General features: G+C 35.0%; 1 protein-coding gene across 3 annotated transcripts; it reads left to right on the top strand.

Annotated features, from left to right (window-relative positions):
• Positions 1950-8673, top strand: LOC109833950 (ras-related protein RABH1e-like). 3 transcript variants are annotated; one of them, XM_020401828.1, is made up of 6 exons: positions 1950-2335; positions 3706-3776; positions 5418-5506; positions 6655-6766; positions 7845-7935; positions 8018-8307. In XM_020401828.1, exons 1-6 carry the CDS (start codon positions 2219-2221, stop codon positions 8159-8161), a joined length of 624 nt encoding a protein of 207 aa, XP_020257417.1. In that variant the 5' UTR covers positions 1950-2218; the 3' UTR covers positions 8162-8307. The 3 variants fall into 3 exon arrangements, with proteins under 3 accessions (XP_020257417.1, XP_020257415.1, XP_020257416.1); XM_020401826.1 differs by lacking the exon at positions 1950-2335 and adding an exon at positions 8444-8673 and having other exon boundaries at positions 3699-3776; positions 8018-8189; XM_020401827.1 differs by lacking the exon at positions 1950-2335 and adding an exon at positions 8374-8390 and having other exon boundaries at positions 3699-3776; positions 8018-8189.

Here is a 9768-nt window from a genome sequence, read left to right as displayed (position 1 = left end):
AATTATTTACAAATTACAAGTATAAATTTATTTTGGAATTCATCGCATCACAATAGATAAGTACATCCCAACAGAGAGTACACATATATAAGAGAGAGTATACTTATATATACATATATACTAAGGGAGAGAGTATATTAGTATATATATATATATATACACACATATATTATACATATATAAGATAGTGTATACTTATATATACTTATATACTAAGAGAGAGTATATATATACACACATATGACATATTATACACATATAGAAATATATTATATATACATATATTATACATATATAATATAATACATAAAAAAAATTAATCCGGGCCGGGCCGGGCACAAAAGAGCCGGCCCGGAGCCCGGACTTGGCCTGGGTTTCCGGGCCCGGGCCGCGGGCTGTTTTGGACAGCCCTAGGTGTAAGTACGCAATGATAAAATGTTAATAAAAAGTGTAGGGATGTCAAAAATATGTAAAAGGAGAGAAGTTAAAATAAACTTTTTTTCCCCTTTACATGTTAAATTTTAGCAATAGACCTCACACTTCTATGCTAACTTTTGACATCATATTTCAGATTCTTAAAAAAAAACAAATAATACGAACTATAAAAAAATAATTTCTATAAAACAATGATGGAGATGCAGGGAATCGAACCCTGTACCTCTCTCGCATGCCAAGCGAGGACTCTACCATTTGAGCTACATCCCAATCCTTCAATTAAAATATTTCCGTTATTAGTGAAGAGTAGCTAAAAATAAATAAATAAATGACTCCTTCCTTCATTGAGCATGCAGAGATCCCTCCTCAGATTTGAGAGCGACGTTCTTGTTATTTTTAGAGAAAACCTTCCCATTCTACTACGAAGAACGAGATTTATCACCTGAATCTGACTTTAATGAGGGGCAGGATCATGTTACATCAGAGAAAATTGAACTTAATCAAGAAAATGATGACCGACCGGCGCTCACCTTGGATATTAATTGATAGGGCGTTCAGAAATAGTGACAGCATACAGTAGAGGCTAATCAAAGGAATACGATGTACTTCTGTTGTGTTAGTTTTGAAATAATCATTTAGTGTTTGTGAAACTAGTTCTATATGATAACATTATTTTACAACTGAAATTGTAAGTACAATTTTATGCAATTAACAATAGTTATAGTGAATAAACTAGCACAAAATTGTCACTTGTACTGCAATTATTAGAGCTGCATATAGTTGTCATTTGCTTTCAAAAAAAAGCAAGGAACTGCGTACGTACCCAATTTGAAATAATTGGAAAAAAAAAAGATGCAAGTCTAACGGCAGGCAATGGAGCGTGTTTAAATAAAAACCTGATTTTGCAAATGAAACATTCAAATATTCATTTGTTCCACTGGTTAAACTAAAGATTATGTAACAAAATATGTCGTGTATATTTAAATCAGCTTACGACTTTCTGTAACGTTTAAACTCAAAAAGAAAACCCAAAACGTGTCCATAAATGGTCGTAACGTAAACTCGGTCCCCTTGGAACATACAATCCACTAACCTTTTTTTTCCCGAAAGCAAAACCAGATCAAACATTTTAAAATTGCAAGGCCTTGAAGGCAGAAGCCGAGAAGGGCTTTCTTTGCGAATACCAGAATTTGAGAGGGTTAAGCTGTCTAAAACATTTTTCTTCGAATGAGTCAGTTGACTGCCCGAGCCAAATCGAGAATGGCGGGAACCGTTCAGATGTGGAAGATCACGCGCCAAACATCGAAAACAACCAATCGAAACTCGACAAGGGAAGCTTACAGGGATATGGCTAACAGTAATTGCCCGACGTTGCTGTTTGACGTTTGAAAACACACCGGATCAGTTCCAGCGGGTTCCGCTGTTTCTCCTTCCTCCTTGTCTCGCTGCCATCAGTTCCAGCGGGTTCCGCTGTTTCTCCTTCCTCCTTGTCTCGCTGCCGTCTCGATTCATAAAGCGCTCCCGTCCAAATCGACTTCCTTTGATCTTTTATTTTCGATCTCGATCTCGATTTCGTCTCTTGATCCGTTCTAGAGAGAGAGAGAGAGAGAGGAGAGAGAAACCCTAATTCTTGGCGATCTTGTTTCTTTGGTCCGCTCAATTCAGAGGGATTCTCTCTGGATTTGCTCTGATTCTTGATCTTGTGTTGGAGAGCGAGAGAGAGAGAGAGAGAGAGAGAGAGAGAGAGAGAGAGAGAGAGAGAGAGAGAGAGAGAGAAACCCTAATGTCGGTGGTATCGGCTTTGGCGAAGTACAAGCTGGTGTTTTTGGGAGATCAATCGGTGGGGAAAACGAGCATCATCACTCGATTCATGTATGACAAATTCGACACCACTTATCAGGTAATTTCTCCCAATTTCCATCATTTTTGAGTTTCAATCGCGTCGATCGAGCTAATTTGTTGAGTATTTGCTAGCTCTGGTCGGATTTGTCAGTTTAGTCTCCAGATCTTAAATCAGATGTGAGATTATGTAAGCTTAGGGCCTTAGTTTTATTCGGATCTAGACTGTGAAATTTGACTCGCTGTAATTAGGATTAATATCCTGTGAAATGAAATCTCACCTTATTTTTTGGTTAGAAATTAAGAAAGTCACATGCCTGTTAAGGATTAAGACGAGCAGATCGCCTTTGTAGGCACCCTGAGCCAATCAGATCACTACAGGAAACAGGTCTTTTGAAAATTTACGAGGCATGCAGCTCGTTGTTGTAGGCAGGTTGAACCCAATAGCGATGCGGATTGTCGTTATAGGCAGTTTGGACCCAATAGATAGTGATTTGAAGGATATTGTACATTTATCATGAACTCCTTATTCGGATTGAATTTATAAATATGTTACTTCAAATATAGACATTTATATGACTATATGCATGGTTTTATTTACATAAATTATTGAACATGTGCCACTTACCGAGCACTTGGAAAGCACACACCAAAATAAACTAACATTTTCGGTTGGGGCTTGAGGGACCGAGTTCAATGTCTTGAGTACGTGAAGCCGACCACTCTTATCTAGCAAGTATATAGGTAACAAATTGATCCCACTCAAAGGAGTTTTCTTCATCATATGTATGTTTGAGTAGGAGTTCTATTATTTGTTAAGGAGTTTTTGGAGTTAATACATAATGTAGTTTTGGTGATATACATGCGTTATGACTAGACAAGTGGATGTATAAATTGATGATCTATGTTTGGACTTGGAAGATGTTTCTACAGAGCATATATCTGGATTCTGGAATATATGAGCATATTGGAGTTAGACCTCTTGTTAAGAAGATATATGGCTGACTGCCACATGCCTTGAATTTTAAAGTTGATTAATATTTTTGTGGGTGTTACTAACCAATTTCCTTGTAACTTTATGCCTTACATAGACAGAAAAGTAAAGTTACGCCTTAATTGAACATTCTCGATAGAAAATATTATGAAATGCGTTTCTAGAAAATATTTCTAAACATAAAGGTTGATAAGTATGTGTTTCTCTTGTGAAGCTGTGTAGAAACTTATAACTTAATTAACTATGTAATCTGTATTAGTTATGCAGAATATGAGATAATTGACTTAACACCCTCCATATGATCTTCTCTGCTATTTTTATCCTTTAGTGCTCCAATTTTCTAATGCATTATGGTATACGATTTTCAGGCCACTATTGGCATTGATTTTCTGTCGAAGACAATGTACCTTGAAGATCGCACAGTTCGCTTTTTTCAGGCCACTATTGGCATTGATTTTCTGTCGAAGACAATGTACCTTGAAGATCGCACAGTTCGCTTGCAGCTATGGTAAGCTGTCTGCATGCTTTTCCTAAGAAAAAAGATGCTGCCTATGTTGAACTTTATCTTTCTTCGCTTATGATTTGATATTTATATTGGATATTCATACTTATAATTGTCGTAAAGAAAACCCAAATATATGATCTGAAAGAATTCTTGGTAGGGAAAATATAGATGGAAATTTTGTTATCTTTTAGCCTGTGACGGAGAGAATGACTGTCAGGTTGTATGCAAATGCATCCCGAAACTAGATCATTCTAACAAACCAGAAACTTTCCATCTATAATAATTTACTTGTTTATTAATAGTTTATAAGATGGATATAACATTGTATTTGTTTGCTTGTTGGAAATGATAGCTCTATTTTCCATTCATGATATTGTACTATATGGGCAATACTGTCATGTTCAGCTTATTAAGCAGAGCCCATATAGTGAAATCACAACTAGATGGATAGATAACTTGTCTATGTAAGGTCTAACCTTTAATATAGTATTGTTTTGGTGGGTGTGCACATGAATGCGTGTGCATTCGATTTTGTGCACATGCAAAGATCGAGCGCACATGCAAGATTATCCGGATACACATGCAAGCATTGTTCATGTAAGATTGGATGCAAACTTGTTCAAGGTATATTATTTATCCATTAAATCACCAGCATAATATTTGCAGCTAGTTCTCAGGTATTGTTCTCTTCTCCATACTTAGCAGTCTCAATGTTTATTACTTTGACGGAGTATGTTTTTCATAAGTAACTTGGTTCATGTTAATGAGAGAAACAAGTGAAGTGATAAACTAGAATGAAAGTGTTCTTTTCTATAGTATCTCCACAGCCCTTGAGTAGAATTCTGTATAATATGTCTCATAATAGCCTGCAGTCATGATGTCATCTTGTGTATACTTGGGCATGAGTAATGGAACTAAAGCAAAGACCAAGAAACACTGCATATACAAGACCCTTTCTAATTCTTACCTGTTTCACAACACAATGTTTTTTGCGGATTTAAGAAGAAACTCAGAAATGCATGTTAAGTAAAAAAATCTCATAATACTCATTGCATAAAAAACCTTTTGTATAATTATGTTGCATTTTTTAATAGCAACGAAGTTATAACTCTATTATATCATCCAGATGCTAACCATTGAATATCGTGAATCCTGCTCTTCCAATCAGTAGTGTTGAGGGCTATCTCCTCCACTACGTTGTTCATTATCATATCCTTCCTAACCAAGTTTACTTAGCTACCTGATACCTCTAGTCCGTTATCCATTAATAATAATCTTATCACTTCTCCTATTTGGTGCATTTAGTGGCCTTCGTTGCACATGACCAAACCATCTCAAACGAGTTTCTTATTTTATCCTCAGCAGGATCAATCTCCAACTTCCTATTAAATATGTTCATTTATTATCTTATCCCTTACTGTATATCCACTCATCCAACCATCTATAGGGTCAATGAAGTTTATGCATGCTTCTGCTTAGATCTATAAACAAGCAATAACTGTTCCCTTATCACTTCCGGGAGTAACTTATTGGACAAACATGAAAACAAGTCTATAAGTGTGTTTATATTTGCATGTGTGCATGTGCTTTAACTTTTTGTTTAACCAATCTGAGATAACATCTTCTGTCTCCTTAAATTTGCAGGGATACTGCTGGGCAGGAGAGATTTAGGAGTCTTATTCCAAGCTACATTAGAGATTCTTCTGTTGCAGTCATTGTTTATGATGTTGCAAGTAAGCAGTTTTTAATTGTCAGTTTGGCAAAATTTGCTCACATGCCATATATAAAACTTTGCAAGAGATATTCTTGAAAGAGACATTGGTTTCCATAACTTTCGAGGATATATATGTAGAATTTTGATTGGCATTGGAAGCATATTTTCTACGTATTCAACTGAATAGACCAATCATGTGATTATACAAAGATGAGAGCTGTTTTCTTTACCTGGTTTGTTTCCTCAGACATGGTTTAATTTTGTCGAGTGAGCATCTCAATATTTTAAGACAATTTTAACTAGGAACATAATGCATACACTTCGCTATTGTAGTCCTCATTATTCACTTTTTTTCAGTACCCTTAATTATTTTCTCAATCTTGTATTAAAACAAACATGGCATACATATTTAGGTAAATCATTAAGTTTAAGATAATTGCAACTGGTAACACTGTGAATTATGCTATCATTTTCATGATTGTTCCCTGGATAAGCTTGTATAATTTACTCATTCTGCTAAATTTATAATGACCGGTCCTCAAATACTTTAAATTGTTGATTTTAAATGAACAAAAGATTACACCTCTAGGTTCTGTATTATGGGTCAAGCTTTGTTATGCCAGGCAGCATAGGAGGAGCATGACATTAGGAATCAACAACAGAAAATCCTTATATGCTGGCTTCAGGGTGTGTAGGGTTTTATGGATAGTTAACAGTTACTAAAAGTTTGATATCCGTATTTTAAAAAATTAAATAAATTAAAGAACCAATAGCAACAAAGTCTTCCACCCAAATCTTGGCATCCTAATCCTTTTTGTCCCTCCCTTTCAGCTCCTGTTATATTGACTGTTTTTAGGCTTTCAATGAAAAAAAGTTGATAAGTTTATCTATAAAACAGGCATGTATAGTTAGGTACAGAATAAGCTTGGCCGACATATGCAATCATTTGTCTTTACGTGTAATGGTCATCCCCAAATTCACCACTCGTTCTTGAGTAAAAACTATTAAATGAAGTTGTTGGCCTTGTAAAAATCATCCACAAGTTAACCACTCCTTCTGGAGTTGAAACTATTAATTTCAGTAGTGTGCCTCTCACAAAAGGTTTCTGCATCTAATAGTATAACTATGCTAAATTGTATGTCACATTTTTATTTTTTGCCTTGACAGACCGACAATCCTTTTTGAACACTTCAAAGTGGATTGAGGAAGTACGCACAGAACGAGGTGGTGATGTTATTATTGTCCTTGTTGGAAACAAAACAGATCTTGTTGAAAAAAGGTGATAAATGAGGAACATATTATTCTATTTGTTTTTTCAATGCTTCTGCATTTACGTTTTCATTACTTAAAGAGTATCCTCCTCATTTTTATTCTATTTGTTTTTTCAATGCTTCTGCATTTACGTTTTCATTACTTAAAGAGTATCCTCCTCATTTTCTAATACCTTGAGGTTCATTACATGGCTTATGTTGTCCCTTTAAGATAATAGTTAGAGAAGTATTTGTTACCTTTATGTGCTGTTATTTACATGTTAATGTAATCAGAAGAAATTAGTAAACTCAGAGAAGTATTTGTTACCTTTATGTGCTGTTATTTACATGTTAATGTAATCAGAAGAAATTAGTAAACTTGTAGTTATTTATTGCTTTTTTTTATGCTGTTATTTACATGTTAATGTAATCAGAAGAAATTAGTAAACTTGTAGTTATTTATTGCTTTTTTTTAATCAGTTTCTAGCTATTACATTGTATTTTGGTTTTGGATTCAGGAGTTGGGTCTATTCAAATCTTTCTTATTCTCTATCTTACCCAGATATTTGTGGCTGGCATCATGGCTACATCTTGTTTCTCAGTTGTTGAAAATGTTCCTTGTAACAAATCATGGTCTAATTGGTTGCTATTTTCATAGTTTAAGAGAAGTTTTGAACTCATATTCACCAGTACAGGAGTTTACGAGTAAAAACTCTATTACTGAAACTTCGTTTACTTAAATGGATTATATAGGCATACTATGCGATGAAAGTCTTTTGTTTTTCTTTTTTCCACATGATTTTAAAGTAAGGTACATATAATTCTTACATAGATTGGCTTCTATCTTGTGTTGCTTAAATGAATGAGACCTGTAACTTCTAACATACCCTACTATGAGGTGTGTATATGAATGAGAAATTGTTTGAGTTCATTAATACTACACATGGTCAAGAGATATTCATATTTGTTGACTGCAGAACTAAGGTGGATTTCTTTTTCCTCCTTCAAAAACTAAAAGGACCGTGTCCTTTTTCTTTAGTTTACATGATACTCTTGCATCTCTCTATAACTACCTATCATCATGTTGCTTTCATTGTGGTTTAACAGGCAAGTCTCTATAGAAGAAGGAGAAGCAAAGTCCCGTGAAGTCGGTGTCATGTTCATAGAGACTAGTGCTAAAGCTGGATTCAACATCAAGGTTAGTAAACTCCGACTGTAAAAAAGATTCAATAAATTGATCTCTTAAAAATGAATATAACGTGTTGTGTTATGAATTGCAGCCACTATTCCGAAAGATTGCTGCAGCCCTGCCAGGAATGGAGAACCTCTCTTCCACAAGACAGGAAGATATGGTCGATGTAAACCTGAAGCCCACAGTAAGCTCATCCAACCCTGAGCAACAATCAGGAGGCTGTGCCTGCTAGAAGAGAGCAAGAACTTTTTGTCTATAAGGTGAGAGCTCTTACTAGTTGGTGATAGTACAATTTGAACTTCAACCATAAATGCGCAGTGCAAGAGATATTGTCATTCCTCGTTGCTATAAGATGATACATCTACATAATTTAGGGAATGAAGGGCAGTGCAAGAGATATTGTCATTCCTCGTTGCTATAAGATGATACATCTACATAATTTAGGGAATGAAGGAGCCTTCAGTTTCCAGAATCACTTCTCGTTGCTATAAGATGATACATCTACATAATTTAGGGAATGAAGGAGCCTTCAGTTTCCAGAATCACTTTTTTCCTTTGTTCTCGTGACGTGTTGTTTGCTCAATAGTGTATGATGGATATTCCCATTATTTTGTTTTGTTTGTCATTCTTCTTTATTTCTATACCGAACTTGAATGTTGTTATGTTATAAGCTTGATAATTTTGAATGTGTTTTGTAAACTTAAATTTCTTTTTGGGTTAGAGAGAGGTTTCAATTTATCAGTATGTTTAGTGATTTACAGTCCAATATTATTGTGATTACCTTTTGTTATTTGGCGTGAAGTTGCTTTCTTCTAAATCATAGTTAGCCTGTAGAAAACCAGTGGTGCTTGAGACGTTATTTACATGGTTGCACTCTGCCATGTATCTGAAAATGCTCAAGGCATAAAATTGCTTCATGAGAACACTGGAATATGAATTTTTTATTGTACGGTGAGAATGTTTAATGTTTTTACTATGTATGGCTCTGGTGATGAAGTTATATGCAAATCAAATCTCTAGTAAAATTAACTTGAACTTGGACAATGTTGTGAATCGCTACTCACAACTAATAAGCAAGTAATGAACCACTGGAATTTGAAATACAGAGGAGAGTCCCCCCCCCTGGATTGTTGGTGTGCTATGGTACCCTGGCGCATGAATGAAATTGGTGGCTGTTACACGCGATCATGAAGTTGAGTAGATCATTTATTGCTTTTCTTGTAGACTGATGAGTTGTCGATTTGATATTCTGAGTGTCATTGGTCAAAAATAGTAGTTGGAATTGTGTATTTGTAACAGAAAAACTTACCAACAGATGCGCTTCATTGTTGACTTGATAAGCCAAAAATAATATGTTTACTCCTTAAATTTATGTTTTGCATTGATCCAATGACTCTTCTTTCTTGACACGTTAAATGTTAACAAATAATACACTTCTTTTTAGACTAAAAATTCAATAAGACACGTTACTCTTTTCTTGGTCCAATAATTTTAGGTCCAAAAACTAATTTCCCTTTGGAACATTAGCTTTGTCCCTTTGGTAAGCATACTTAATATTAGTAGCTAAAAATCATGTGTATTTATAGTAGTAATATCATGTAGCTGCACTTATGTCTTTTGGTAAGCATGTGGAATACCAAATAATTTATCCATGAAATTTATTTTATTTATTTATTTATTTTCTGAGAAAAGTAATTTATCTTGTTGAGTGGCTATTCAGTGATTTATGCAAGGTTATCAACAACCAAGCACACGCAGCAGCTTCACGCCCTCGCCCCTGCCTCCACTATATATTACCTCCATCTCCCGCTTCTAAGCATGAAAATAAAGAGGAGCACG

This window comes from Asparagus officinalis, chromosome 3 (assembly GCF_001876935.1).
Source record: "Asparagus officinalis chromosome 3, Aspof.V1, whole genome shotgun sequence".
In the NCBI taxonomy this organism is placed as follows: Eukaryota; Viridiplantae; Streptophyta; class Magnoliopsida; order Asparagales; family Asparagaceae; genus Asparagus; species Asparagus officinalis.
The sequence above is the reverse complement of the archived record's forward strand: the minus strand, read 5'-3'. Positions and strand labels throughout refer to the sequence as shown.

Bases quoted from the DNA above. Each gene is read 5' to 3' on its own strand.
- LOC109833950 (XM_020401828.1), top strand. From the start codon at position 2,219: ATGTCGGTGGTATCGGCTTTGGCGAAGTACAAGCTGGTGTTTTTGGGA. The intron at 3,777-5,417 runs GTAAGCTGTCTG...TTAAATTTGCAG, and splicing joins ACAGTTCGCTTGCAGCTATG to GGATACTGCTGGGCAGGAGA. The intron at 6,767-7,844 runs GTGATAAATGAG...GTGGTTTAACAG, and splicing joins ACAGATCTTGTTGAAAAAAG to GCAAGTCTCTATAGAAGAAG.